At 30.7% G+C, this 15,659-nt stretch overlaps 1 protein-coding gene across 1 annotated transcript in view; it reads left to right on the top strand.

The window, feature by feature from the left end:
- LOC145333054 (gamma-aminobutyric acid receptor subunit alpha-1-like) overlaps nucleotides 1–15,659 on the top strand; it is a 64,217-nt gene that overhangs the window by 28,207 nt on the left and 20,351 nt on the right. The window contains exons 10-17 of the mRNA XM_080178199.1: nucleotides 3,677–3,730; nucleotides 7,559–7,641; nucleotides 8,859–8,896; nucleotides 10,212–10,256; nucleotides 10,842–10,896; nucleotides 11,405–11,472; nucleotides 12,386–12,473; nucleotides 14,883–14,944. Of these exons, the coding sequence (XP_080034325.1) occupies nucleotides 3,677–3,730; nucleotides 7,559–7,641; nucleotides 8,859–8,896; nucleotides 10,212–10,256; nucleotides 10,842–10,896; nucleotides 11,405–11,472; nucleotides 12,386–12,473; nucleotides 14,883–14,944 (493 nt within the window). The remainder of the gene's footprint in view (nucleotides 1–3,676; nucleotides 3,731–7,558; nucleotides 7,642–8,858; nucleotides 8,897–10,211; nucleotides 10,257–10,841; nucleotides 10,897–11,404; nucleotides 11,473–12,385; nucleotides 12,474–14,882; nucleotides 14,945–15,659) is intronic.

Below are 15,659 nucleotides of genomic sequence, written 5' to 3'. Positions count from 1 at the left end.
GTAAACTACATTATCTAAGCTATCCGTTATTTAGGGACATATGAACTTAGGAACAGACACACCATAAATAAAGAATAGCTTCGCATTTGACACTTTAACTAAACCTTTAGGATCTTATTTTACAATATTTTGTCTTTTTCCAAAGTGAACTTTATTGCTTTTACAAATTCTAAATTTGTGTAGGTATACAAACATTTTAGATGTGCTTAAGATCCTAAAATGTAGGCCTATTCATTCATAATCAATTTTAGTTTATAGGTATACTTTGCTATGTGTAATTATCAGATTCTGGGATTTGAAGAAAAAAATACAGCCTTATTATGCCATTCGTTGAACTTAGGGTACATATAATTTATATATGTTTATTTATAAATGTAAACAATTGCAAAACCTACAATATTTGTTATTGACTTCCCTAAAAATTAGTCCAGGAATTTGTTGAGATCTTTTAGACAGACAAACGGACATTCCACAACTTTTTAAGGAAAGTAATATAAGTAAAAATATATATGAAGGAACAAACAAATAGAAAATATGATCTCTCACCCTTTCAGAAAAAAAGAATGATATTTTCCCTGAACCTCAAATGCCCCCCCCCCCCCATCACATAAATTGGAGATGGCAAAAACATTAGATTAAAGTTGAATTTTGTTGTATTAGTTTTAGATTAAGTTACAGGTTAACCAAACATAATTGTCTACCTTTAAGATATAGTTGAGACTTCAGAAGTTAAGGGATGTAAAAAAAACTCCTTATCCCCTAAATCTTTCCCCTGGCAAATATTTTTTTAAAAATTTGTCTTCTGAACTAAACTAAAGGAGAGGGTTTCCTTTGGTCCACTGGTAATCGAAAGGATTTTCTAAAAAGAATAAAAACAGAACAATTTTTCATTTATAATCTTTGTGTGTAGTACATCATAACATACATGGAAATTTTCCATTTCTTTGATTTGGATAACTTTTACCACCACCAATTAGTTTTTCCTCAAAGTACCAAGCTAGGACTGAAAATAGTTGTTACATAATTAAATTGTTAAACAGGCGCGCGCGCAACTCATTACCATGTGGAGTTAGAATCTCCAGACAAAGATCGTGTAATCAAAGGGTTGGTTGTCTGCAATGTACTGTACCACGGGTATGAGGTGAAGGACCAAGAGTATGGCCTTGAATTAACAAGTTAACTGTTAAGTCCAGGTGCAACTCACCCATACGACATTAGCATTAGCAAACCTAAACTTAAGTGCTCGAACAGCCATTTCGAGGAAAACCACCATTTATGTTTATTAAAATCAACTGGAATATTAAGAATTGTTGGGGTTTAACCCTTCAAAAAGTAAACATATATATTTAGAAGTTTAAAAAGAGGTGTAAATTATGGAGTTATGTTAAATAAATAGAATATTGTTAAACCTACAAGTAATAGTTTGTTCATTTCTATTATTTTCCTTTGGGACTATAGTACACAAAAATAAGAATGACATCTACAAAAGCGAGACAAACAAACATTTCTATACTATTTTAATCTTTAGAACTCTTAACCCACAAAACTACTTTTTTGGTTATTAAATTTATAAAATGCAAGATATTTGATTTTGACTATTTTGTCTTTTATCATACCTTTTATTTAAATTCGTATGTTTTTAGTTATTATTTAGTTATTATTTAAGAGTATGTCCGTAGGTGCATTCATTACCTAAAAAGGTTTCTACGCTCTTTGTCAAAAAATATGTAGCTAGAATCACAACGTAGTTATTAGAGTAGGTCGATTCAAAAGAATGAAATATTTTAGGCCTCTTGTTTTCTTTTTATAAAATTGTCCTTGTTTTATAGTATTTTATATAAAAGTCATATGAATAATATCATTATATTTTAGCCAGCTTACTCTAGTTACTTTATGTATTTTTAATGCGTTTCGTCTATAAGGTTAATCGCTTCTTAACGCCATGGAAAAACAATAGGTAATCTAGTTTTATAGATAGTTGAACTCACATAAGGAAAAGAAAAATTATAGAATTATTTTCTTCAATTTTTTATTGGAAGGTCCAGGGTATTAAACCCTTACCCCTTCCTTCATCCCTGATATAAATTATTATAATGCATGACAGGCAAATCTAGTATTTTTATCCAGGGATCTTAAGTGATAAGACAATGACGATAAATTGATATACATCCCCAACCATTCAAAATTCAAGGACCCAAAATTTGGAGTCAACAAATAAGATTAGGTGGTTATAAAAGTTTGGGTACCAGTTTAATTGACAACTCAATGTCCCCTCCCTTTCTGATTTTTACCACAACCAACTTCCTGTTGGTATGATCATTATAGCAATATATTTTATGTACTATTGGCAAATGTTGCTTTAAATTAATTGTTTTTTTCAATTGTAAGCCATATTGAACTTTTATTTATTATTTTTTGTCCCTCTTTTAAATTTTGAGTGGCGAAGCTGCTTCGTAATTTAACTGTTTCTAAGTGACCGTAACGCTAAGGTGTAAATGTGATTTTCTCGATTGCTAAAGAAGATAAACCGCTGATTGTTTGAATATACCACATTTTAATGCGCACAACTCACTTCGTCCGTCGGTATGTCGGTTATGCTACAAATAAAATAATATTTTTTAAGGTTTCGTGATTATTCCTTTCTCTATTTTTTAACATGTGATCTTTAACTCACTTTGTCCGCTTGTCCAATCATGTTTTGTGTTTTGTGCTTCCCTATTTTTGTATGTTGTCATTCTTTATGTTTCAAATTAATTGCTCTTTTGAAGTCAAACTAACATAAATTACAACAAATTCATAAAAAAAAACACTGCAAACATAGTTCGTACATTTTGCATTTTTGTAATTTTTGTAACACTTAAGTTTATTGAGAGAAATAAATAAAGAGAGTGAAAGAGAAAGGAAGAGAGAGAGAGGGAGAGAGAGAGATAGAGAGAGAGAGAGAGAGAGAGAGAGAGAGAGAGAGAGAGAGAGAGAGAGAGAGAGAGAGAGAGAGAGAGAGAGAGAGAGAATGAGAGAGAGAGAGAGAGAGAGAGAGAGAGAGAGAGAGAGAAGAGAGAGAGAGAGAGAGAGAAAGAGAGAGAGAGAGAGAAATAGAGAAAAAGATGGAAAAATATACAAAAATAACAAGTTTGAAGTAGTTTAAAGTACACTAATGGCTGAGAGAGAACATACGAATGGTGAACTTACACACATAAACAAATATTGAGTAGCTTTGTTACTAAAATCTATTAGCCTTGGTTGTAAATAATATTTTGAATTGTGTATAAATCAGACCTAAAAAATTACTGCGTTTTTCTGAGAACTTATGTAATTTTTAATAATGCCTTGTATTGGCCTTTAATGTTTTGAGTCCTCTCTTTGTGTGATATATAGAGTAAAGAACAGACATAAAGACGTACATATGAAGTACATTTGGTACAAAATGTATTAGCCTTGGTTGTAAATAATATTTTGAATTGTGTTAAAATTAGACCTTACAAATTTCTGCGTTTTTCGAAGGACATATTTTATTTTCAATATTGCTTTGTATGAGCCGTTATTGGTCTTTATTGTTTTGTGTCCCCTCTTTGTGTGATTTGAAGAGAGAAGGATGGACATAAAGATGTACATATGGAATAGCTTTGAAACTAAAATATATTAGTCTTGGTTGTAAATAATATTTTGTATAAATCAGACCTAACAAATTACTGCGTATATCTGAGGATGGTGAAATTACTTACTCAATGAGGTAAAAACTTTTTTTTTATCTGTTAGGTCAATTTGAAAACATAAAAAAATTATGTCCATTCAATAAGTAGCACAGCAATAATTATCTGTTATGGCTAATCAATCAATTAAATAACGAAGAAAAAGCTTTAAAAAACACTAAGAATATATATTATTTTCCTTGAAAACACATTTACAGTTTATGTTCATTGATCTAGCTGAAACATGGAACGAAGCCATATTTTGTAAGTTTTACCCTCAATATCACACGAAAGAAAAAAATATTGATAATCTTTTATAAAAATATTTCTAGCGGCTACGCACCTAGAGGCCTCTAGGGGACTCTAGGGATTGGGGGAGTCGACCAATCAACTTACATTATTTTGGAGGGGGGGGGGGGGCGCAATTATTTCTAGTGTTGATTTTTCTTCCAAGGGTTGTGGTACCCTCCCCAAAAATAGTTATAAACCTTCCTGGGACCTGAGAGAAGATTCTTTATAAGGGAGAACTATATAGGTTCAGGAGCTCCTTTGTACAGACAGACAAAGAAACAGGCACACAGACAAAAATCCTTTTTCCCATTTTCTAATTATAAGGAAAAAGTCTTTATATTGGAGGCACTAACGTTAATAGAATAATTAAAAGTGTACAGAAGTCCCCAAATCTAATCCTACGTATAAGAAAACGTTATTATAAAACTTTGGGGACTAGTGTAATAAACAGTCCATTGTCTCCTCCCTCCCTTTATTGGTGCACAGATTATTATTATTCCAGATATTGATATTTTCTACTGAGTTACACACAAACAAATAATAATAGGGTTAGGAAGGAATTTTGTCAATGATTCTGCCGCCTTAAAAAGGCCCAAAAATAGATAAATTTGAGTTTTTTAGGAGGGGGGGGGGGGGAGTCTGAATTTTCTTGGGGAGATTCACATGATCTATAAGCATCTTTATTCTATAAATAATCATGCCTCTTTGCTTTATTAAATCTTTAATAAAAAGAATCTTTTCTAGCTTCTTATAAATGTGACATTTTTTTGAATAGCTTTACCAAATTTTCGGTACAACACTACATAATAGAAAAAGTGTTATCCTTTCTTTATGTGGTGAGACTTCCGATAATTTGTAATATGTATGTAGACACTAATATTCACAATATCTTGGATAGGTGGTTTCAATTTCGGAATATATAGAATAGAGGGCGTCAAAAGAGGGATTCAATTTTGGAATTTGAAATTCAAAGATTTAAAAAAATTAAAAATGTAGGTTTTATTTCAGAGGCTTTTAAAGTTCTGAATATTTAGTTTAAAGATTCAAAATCTAAGATTAGAAGGTTTTCTTATTCTAGATATCTAGGAAATATGTTTCAAAGTTTAGAATATTAAGGTTAGAGGGTTTTAATAGCATAATTTATTATATACATGTGTCTTAAAATAAATGAAAAAATTCAATTTATTAAGGCTAGAATGTTTTAGAACAGCAAGCAATTTAAAATAATATAAAAAAGGCTGCATGCTTTTTAAAGCTCTCTCATGCAGGTACACCAAATTTCCAGAATATATAATTTTATTTTGTTAGCCCGAAATTACCCGCCTAAATGAAAAGTAAAAACTGCGGATATTTGATTTATGATGTTTGTGACCATTTATGCCATGATGCCACACTAACATGGATACATTATTGATAAAAAGGTCAATTTTGTCCACAATTAGTTCAATATTGATATCTTTTTCTAAGAATATAGTAATAATTCAGAAAATTTGGCTATAAAAAGCAGGGTGCAACTGCCACCTGTAAGCTTTAGCGAAATTAACTTTCTAAAGTTTTGAATATCAGCTGGAAGTCTAAAAATCAAAGAACCCAAACGGTTTTAAAAAATATGTGGGAACAGTTAACAAAAGACATATTTGAACGGCGTAAAAATACTTATTATTTTTTTTAACTGAAGACATGTCCCTCTCTCTTGTCATATATTAAAGCTTATTATTATTCAGCAATGTGTAATAATTTCCACACATGTATAACATTATCAAATCAATTGAACTGCATATTATTTTAACACAGTGCTAACTGGCAAGTGTTCCTAGTTTTCAATCTAATCATAAAACAATCCACTTTATACTATAACTTTATCTTTCAAAAGGGGGAAAGTTGACCCACCCAATTCCAGTACCGCTTTTTGGGGGGATGGAGAATATTTTTGGATGTGAGATTTCATTTGGGAGGAAAATTATTCAAAATCATTATAATCCTTCCCTGAACCTATAAGAAGCTTCAATGTAAACGTACAATTACTTTTATTTTAACTTGTGGTTAATATATTGTCTCTAAAGAACTCTAGAGGTGATTTCTCATAGAAGGGTAAGGGTACACAGTACACTCATCCCTTTAAAATTGTAAACAACTTTTGCCGAATTTATAGAAAGTAATTGAGAACCCCATCGGTGCAGCGGTAAGCGAGATTTTTCGGTACAAACAGACATGATGTAGACAAACATCATTACTTTTATATCAGAATATGTGAATATTAAACAATATGCGGATGGGAATGCGCACTGTATTTAACATATTTTTCCCATCATATTGTCGCAAAAATTATTAATAAATCAAGACTTTTATTGTTTTTAGTGTCATAAGTATTTTGTATCAATAAGACTTTTACTTTTTCTAAACCAACCAACAAAAACAACCTTAGAATACTTTCATCATATAAATAGAGGGGCATGATGTGTTTGTGTTTTTTGTATGTTTGCTGATATCTCGTTGGGCTAGGGGGTAGGGAGGTTTGGTAATAGGGGATGCGATATCCATAAACTCAGGAATATAAAGGGACTAGAGTTGGCTCGATATAATTATCTCCCTATTGGCTAGTTTTCTATATGCATATCTATTTCTAAATAAATCTATTTTCCTCACCCGGCATTACTATCTAAAAGAAAGTAAATATTTAATAATTTAAATGATTTTTAAAAGATTTTTTTAAATTATATTTTTTTCTTTACATTACCATCACCAAAGGGTTAATGATGATGATTACAATTTTAGTTTAATATTTGAACACACAAAATGTCGCCACAATCGAATTCTTTTAAAACATAGTTTTCTTAAATTTATCATATTATAAATTTAAATTTTCTTTTTTATGATTAGAAATTAAATACATCAATATATGGTAAATAGCAACATGAAATGAAAAAAATGAATTTATTTTTAATAAAGTAAAATAATGGGTCTTATCGTTCTGGGCAATGAGAGTTTATTATGGATTATTGGAGCACTATGAGTTTTAATCATATATTCCTTGGAAAACTTGAGCTCGTTTATAGACATTTATTTCCTATATAGATCTGACATGGATCTTGAAGCAATTAAGCAGGCCGTTTTGTACATGTTAAAAATTGGAAGATTTCATTAAATAAAATTAATCGCAAATATACTTAGTAAATAAGACATTGACCGATAGATTTATGTATATCCCCATTGATGATACACACAATTATTACTTCTGTAGTTAATAATTAGTGACTGAATCGTTTGGACACTTATCTTAATGAACTAATTCAAATTCACTAAAAGTTGTTAAGCCAACGAATAAGAAAACATTATTAAAATTACTTTGGGGACTAATGTAATAATCAGCACCTTATCCCCTTCCTTCCTGACAAAACTTCTACCCAATATTTATCTTGATTTTGTCGTTCAAAGTAGCAGTGTCTAACTTTTTCCACCAATAATTTCACACAATGAGAAGAAGAAGTTTTGTCTATTGTCTTATCCCTTAAAATCCCTGATAAAGATCAATAATAAAGTTTGATATTCAATGCAGTAATGTTTCTTGTTTGTTCTAGGTTGACCATCAAAGCGAAGTGTCCAATGATTCTAAGGAATTTTCCCATGGATTACCAAAGCTGCCCCCTAGTCTTTGGATCATGTAAGTACTTGCAAGTAGAACTATATAACTTAGCTTAATTTTTAAATGAATGGAGAGGTGAAGGCAAGGAAAATGGAATGTTAGAATTACAACCCTTTTTTATTTTTGAAAAGAGAAATATAGAATTTTTGGGATAGGGCAGAGGTACTCTATCTGAATATAGGTTAAAACCTTCCAATGATCCATAAAAGGCTTCACTGCAAAGGCAATCATACAAGTCCAGTGGTTTGCGAGATCTTTCGGAACAGACACACTCACGAGATATATTCAATATCCTAGCTTTTTTATAGAAGGCTTGATTAAAACTTTGTTTAATGTTATTTTAAATTGATTTACTGCTTATGGACATACTTGTTCTAGATATTCTTTTTCTATAAATCAAAGGTAAAACTACGAAATGTATTTTTAGATAAACCATTTCATGGAAGAAAAAAATATTTAATTAAAATGCTTCATTACGAAGTTGGAGCTAATTTGAAAAAGTTTTTACAAAACTTTTAAGCAAGCAAACTGAACTTCTTAATTTTGATTTTCATAATTATATTGGCTCCTACTTAACTTGGCTAGTAGAAATAGACAAAGATAGACAAGAACATCCTATTACATAAAGTAGTAAGTTTTTTTTTCCATTTAAAGCTTAAGATCTTTATAACTACTGAACCGATTGTTTTTTCTAATATATGTAAGCTCCACTATGATGGGTTTAGGCTATTCTATTTTCAGTATTAGTCTTGGGATTGATTTTAAAAGCTATTTTTTCACCCCCCCCCCCCCCCTCGGAATTAATAGCCACTAATCTAATAAAGAGATAATAACAGCTGGCTAAATAATCCCCTCATCCCCTCTTACTGGATGAACGAATTGATAATTTTTCTATTGTCAATATATCAACAAATATTATATATCCATTGTTATATGCTTGCAACATGTTGATCATTACCTAAAACCTTTGTGAGTACAAAATTCTTCAAACTGGGTTCTAACTAGGGAGGGCACATAAAGGCTGTAAAATATACTGGTCCCAAAATCTTACAAAAACAATGTCTTATTTGTTATCTTTAAAAATTTATAAAAAATTACTAATTTCCAATAAGGTTGTAAAGAGTTTCAGTGTTCAAAATTTTTAACCAATGATTTTAGTCTAAAAATTTGTTTATATATCGTAAATATAAATTGATTTGAATTTCAAAAAACTTTTAAGAATTTTTTTTTATTAGTTGCATATACAGCAGATGAAGTGGAATACAGATGGAAGGTGAGGTTTTTATTCATCGCATCGTATTACAGAGAGTTATCCAGGGATAACAAAATGGAAAATTATAAGATTAAAATCAGTCTTGTTAGCCCCGAGGGGTCGATGGCCCGGTCGAACAAAACTATTATTAACTTAATCAATATTCGTGAAAAATTGTTTGTAATTTGATGCAATGCATAATTTTTCAGTATGGTTCAGAGGATATTAATCGATTTCGAAGCCATACTGGAAAATAATTGATATTTTAAGTTAAAGATGCCAAAATTATTTATTAAATTTTTACTGAAATAAATTAATCATTGAAGATAATTTCCCTTGGTATTTTCATGAAAGTCATATTAATCTATTCAGTTTCTTAAACCTAGCCAAAGCATTTTTACACAATTCAATATTTTGAAGAAGTTAAAATAATGGGATACATGATTTGACTGGAGAAAAAAGGATTTCCCCAGTCTTTAAATGCACTTTTAGATGTTCATAGTTTTATTTCCTAATAGTTTAAGAATGTAGGTTTAAGTTTAATCCATTTTTATCCTAAACTTTTGCATTAATACAATTTAATTTTTTCTTGTGTTTATACTCTACAATTTGTTATTGAGGTATTTGATAATAAGATTTTAATATAAAAAGTTTATTATAAATTTATTCTGACTCATAATGAAAATCAATTTTTTTGGCTTTAGCCCTCGTTCTCTTAAGACACAACAAAAAAAAATTATATAGTTTTTAAATTTCCTATTCGCGGCTAATATTCTATAATTCGACACGATAATTATCGCTATAAGTCTTTTAAAAGCGAAGCTTTTCTATAATTAGGGTTGGTCCGTCCATCCGTCCGTCCGTACGTAACGGATAGCTCTTTTCGTTAATTTAGACATGTTAGAATTGTCCTATCGATTTTAAACTTTGCATGATGATTCTTATAGGAGTTAGGTACGAGTTTGAAAGCAAAACAACTCTATAATCGTTACCAGAAAGTCCGTACGTTCATTTTAAACATGTTGATTTTTAACTTTTTTAACATCAAATTTTTATGTGATCTAATTATCAGATTGATCTGATTCTTGTTATGTTAATTCCTGGGACAACAAACTATAATGTTAGACGCGAAGTAACTCTTTAATCAAGTCCTAAAAATGTCCATAAACATTATCCTGTATCAAGCAGTTTTCCAACAAATTTACTTACAATTTTGCTTTGATTCTAATACATTTATATTCTGATTATTAAGTTCTGACACTTTATAAGTGTTAATGGCCTTTTGTCCTACAGTTTCAGTGCTTCGCTTTTATGGATGTTGTCATCCTTGTTTTAGGCAAATTCAGCGGTGGGTTACGAAGGAGAGCTTCAGTTATCTCAGGTCTACATTTTTTTTACATTTCTTTAAAATTATTCCTTTAAACATTTAAAGAAGATTTTTAATAAGATATAGTGCTTAATTTTTTTATGAGAGGAGGTTGTCTTAGCACGCAGGACAATAGCTCATTACAATGGTTGAATCTGTTGATATATTCAAAGCGTTGTCATGTGTGATGTCATAAAAACAAATATAGAAGGAATGAGAGTAGAAGTGAAAAAGAAAACCCCTAGAAAAGAGGTGGATAATAGGCGTATTTTTACGACGTCACACATGATACTTTCCAGCGCTTCGATATATTCCATGAAAAAATACCATCGACCCTCAGCAAAACCTTCTGCTTAAATTGGACAGACCGACAACCTTCTACCTTGTGTTATGAATCAAACTATCGGTTGTGGCTCTACCTATTTATAAAGGGTTAAAAGAGAGCATAAAACCGCCCACAGGATTAAATTTAAACCAAAATAGCTATGAACCATCATGTGAAGAATACTTTATTTGGAGAACTAAATGAGTTTAGTAGTTATTGAAATCGCTTATCGCAAAAAAAAATTACTGCTTTATAAATAGGTTTGATTTTTTTAGTTTGATATAATGAAAACAGAACACAGAAGTCTAAACTACACAAGATCAGAATCAAGTAAGACTATTTTTATGTTCACTTTAGCTAGTTCAGCTTTAAGTCTTTAAGGCAACAGTAGTGAAAAAACGTAGTTGGTGAAACATAAATTTATCAGCTTCAATTCAAGATAGACAACTGAATTTTTGTTGAAGATACCGTTTTCAAATCAGCATCCTGTATTAGAATTTACTTAATTCTTCTGTCTATCAGTCATGCTACAAAAGAAATAAATATATAATCATGTTTAAAAGTTTTATCATTTTCTATTTATTTATCATCTTTATCTCTGTCTTTTTAAAATTTTATTCCTTTCTTTTTAAGATCACTAAACATTTGCCCAATATCTTTTGTCGCTACTTTTTATATATATGTTCTCGATAAGGATTTTTATAAATCTAACAAAATTTGTTACTTATAATCTCAGAAAATTACTCCAGAGTTCTGTATAATAATTGATGAATAAATAACAGTAAATTATAATACTTTTGAAAAATAGTATTTTTAATTTTCATATTTGTATTTTTAGTTGGAACGTACTCAGTACTTCAAGTTGTATTTCTTCTTCAAAGACACACTGGATATTTCCTAATTCAGGTTACATATTAGGCATTTAAGGGATAAGATACTGGACGATGAATTAAAATGTCACCAGAGGCCGCTAGGGGCGTAGCCGCTAGTCTAGTATAATAGGTCAAGGTCAGCAAAAATAATAAATGTGGTATTGTATAATTTGAATGGAATATTTAGACATGGAGGAATGTGGAAAATTTGATAAATTTTGTCTGTCTTTATATCTTTTACTTTATATTCTGTAAAAGTCTGAAGTGTACAATTCGATTTTTATTTTGTAAATACTAGTGGCTTTCCCCCTTATCTCCAGTGGTAACCTTTACGTTTCTATTTTTTGGGATATTTTAGGCTTATAGGTATATATTGAGTTAGTTTTAGGCTATTTTCTACCACATCCCTTTAAATAGCCCCTAGATGCTTGTGACACAGAAGCAAAGTATTTTGAAAGAATTTTTTTTGGTTGGGATTTGTTTCTTGGGAGATTTATCTTGCGAGGGTGAGGTACCCTCCTCCAAAATAGAAAAAAACTTCCTAGAACCTCCAAAAAGCCTCACTGTAACAGAAAGACTAATCGTTGCATCGGTTAGCGAGATCTTTATGCACAGAAACACAGACATAAAACATATAGACATCATGTAACTTTTATGTAATGATAACAGTTTTTTTTTCGTATTCATTCGAATCCGGTGGATAGGAACCGGTTCTCATCCATACGAAAAAACTATGTCTAGCATCGTATTATATCCAGCTTTCTACGAATATAAAAATGTACAATCATAAGATTAAAACCAGTTTTTTTAGCCGGAGCCTTCGGTACCTTGGGTCTAAAAAACTAGATTTAAACTTATAATTGTACATTCTATATCCGCGGAAAGCCGTTTGTAATGCGATGCGAGAAATAACTATTAATAAGTTGTAATACTGTGATACTTTGTAGGTATATCTTCCTTGTTCTCTGATTGTTGTGCTAAGTTGGGTCGGATTTTGGTTAAACAGAGAAGCAACTTCGGATAGAGTCACTCTAGGTAAGATATTTAAACAGGGATAAGACAACGGAGATAATTAATGTACATCCCCAATTCTGATAAAAGTCATTAACCCTTCTGTGAATTTAATTATTGGAAAAAAAGATTGTACAACCAAATCAAGATTTAATAAAAAAAATGTCCTTGAATTGGTTAAGCAAACGAATTAAGGAACGCGTTTCTTAAGCATGGTGGACTATTATCATTTATAATTTTTACAGAGAGAAGCAAATCTACAGTATGATCGACTGTGTATGTATGTTTGTACTTAATAATTCTCTACCAATATTTCGATAACTTGTTTCAACAGACTTCAATAGAATCTCAACAATCAGTTTTTTAATTTAAATAAAGTTTGTTGTTCTATTCATCTAAAATGTTGTATTCTTGAAACTGCGCTACTTATGGATACAACTATCCTTGATTATATTTTATTTACATCTTTAGCGTCAGGGCAAGGAAGCCGCGCCGCATGTATGCCCCAAGGAAATCAATCTTTTACAATATATTAAAATCAGCTGAAAGTCTAAACGCAACCCAAATATGATTATGGATATCTCTCTTTTCAAAATTTCAAAGCATCCAAATAGTTGAAGCTTACTCGCGGTTGCCAAGCCCTGCTTAGCGTGTTTGCATCAAATTTGATTATATAGTTAAATATTGCTTTGTTAATCTACTTAACTCAAAACTCAGGTTTAGTGCAATACAATCTATTCAGATAAGGTCTATAATGCCCCCAAGTAAAAAAAAAAGGATTGAATTTAATATCAAATATGAACTTCTTGTAGATAATAAACTACATATCATCCTATTAATTTACAAAATTCAGTATTTTAAATGTAGCTTAAGAACTCACTAACCTTTAAACCGATTTGGTTCTCCATTTGAGAAAACCTCACATAGGTCCCGAAGTGGTTTTAGGCAATTGTATTTGTCAATTGAAGTCATGGGATAGCTTTAGGCTATTTTTGTGTTCTTTTCTACCCTCATAAAAACAGAGCCCCTAGTAATTTAAATATTATTCAATCTTTGAGAGCCTTTCGTAGGCGATAGAAATATATGTACTTTTTTGTTATTGATTAAGGAGTGAGAAGATAAAAATGTTTTCAGCGCAAGGACAAAAGTGCTAAAATTAAAACCAAACTATTTTGAAGAAGAAAAAAGCCTATACAAAAAAAAACATTTTAATTTTAGAGGCAATATTGATCCTAATCTATATGGGCAGTAAAGTTTGTAAAAAGCACATCAGATGATTCTAACAATTCTTGATTCTACCAGTGCAGTGCATATGTGCATTAACCAAATTGTAAATAAAAAGGTGTTCCATGGCATCCGAAAGAATATCATATTTGCAACAAAAAAATATCCTAGTATACAATGAAGTAATGTTAAGATTATGTACTAAAATGATTGAGTTATCATTGTATATTTTATGTTTATAGATATAAGCCTTAAGATTGTTTTAGGCTTTTTTTCTGTCCCATTCTTACTTAAACTCCCAGATGCAAGGGGCAACCCTTTCAACCCACCAATATCGATCATTATAGTTAATATGCTAAAAAGATAAGAGCCTTAATATATTAAACATTGTAGACTAATCATTAAAGCTGTTTCAGAGAACTTATTGAACACAATAAAACATCCATTAATTTTCAAATAGGTTAACATATATATTTTTCTTTTGCTACAATTTGTTTACCTATTTTGACAGCCTATATAAATCATGATTTATATATTAAAAGAGATTGAAGAATAACTCTCTTTGACCTCAATGTTAAATAACCAGGGAGTAAGGGGACTGTACATTGTACTGATAAATCATGACTTTAAAACTTGCAATTTTTTAAAAGTCTATAATTGTAATCTAAAGAAGTATTGGTGCAAAAAATGGGGACATGATTCCAGTGACGTCATATTTTTCTTTCCCGAAAAAGGGAAGGGGGGAAGAAAAAAAGAGATGGGAGAAAAGGGGGTTTTCCCCATCTCTTTTGAAGAGATTTTCTTCCCCCCTTCCCTTTTTCGGGAAAGAAAAATATGACGTCACTGGAATCATGTCCCCATTTTTTGCACCAATACTCACAGCATCGAATTGTAAAATAGAAGTTAGAAGAATTTACTTTCAAAGAGGTTTACCTTTAAACTAAGTAAATGTATAAGATTTTATATTTCAACTTTTATTGCATGGATATGATACTGATTATTCATGAAATAAGAAAAATACCAAATGACGTAGCTGGACTAAAGTGTCTAAAAAAATCAGCCTTGTGCCGTCATAAAAATGAGTGATTATCCATCATTTTTTAGGGGTTTTCTTTCCAACTTCTCCTCTCATCTCCCTCATTTTTATGACGTCACATGGCTGATTTTTGAGACACTTTGTCCAGCTACCCAAATGACATTTTTATTAAGGCGTTACTGCTGTCCTAACCCTTTCAGCTATAGCCTTGGATAGTAGAACTGATCTTCCAAAGGTATTTTACTTTACATTATACAGATATTTAAAAAAAAACTTAGACAAAAAAATTAGGATCCAACAAATTATTTCCCATTTTTAGTGATTTTTACAAAGGAAATCTACATATTTTGTTTTTAGAAGTCAAAATATATTGCCTTTTGCCAAACCCTGCATTTTACTAAAATCTTAAATCACATATAATCTATTATGAATAAATTTATAATAATGGATTTATAATACGTGGATATGGTGACAGGGGGAAATTTTTTGTCAATATAGGTTGCTACCCTAAGCCTCATTTGTTAGTCAGTTCGTTCATCAAGTGGTGGTCGGGAAGGGGATTATCGTTATTTTCCAGCTTCGAGCATCCCTTTATTAGAATATATAAAAATCTATTTTTAAAAGCGAAGCTTTTCTATAACTAGGGTCGGTCCGTCCGTCACGGATAGCTTTTTTCGTTAATTTAGACATGTTAGAATTGTCCTATAGATTTCAAATTTTGCATGGTGATTCCTTTAGTAGTTAGGTACGATTTAGAAAGCGAAGCAACTCTATAATCATTACCATTTTAAACATGTTGATTTTTTTACTTTTTTAAATAGCTTTTTTCTTTAATTTAGGCATGTTAGAATTGTCCTATCGATTTTAAATTTTGCATGGTGATTCCTGTAATAGTTAGGTACGAGTTAGAAAGCGTAGCAACTCTATAATCATTACCAGAATGTCCGTAC

Source organism: Acartia tonsa, chromosome 12 (assembly GCF_053477335.1).
Source record: "Acartia tonsa isolate MP-2025a chromosome 12, ASM5347733v1, whole genome shotgun sequence".
In the NCBI taxonomy this organism is placed as follows: domain Eukaryota; kingdom Metazoa; phylum Arthropoda; class Copepoda; order Calanoida; family Acartiidae; genus Acartia; species Acartia tonsa.
Note: the sequence above shows the minus strand (reverse complement) of the source record. Positions and strands in the feature narration are given on the sequence as shown.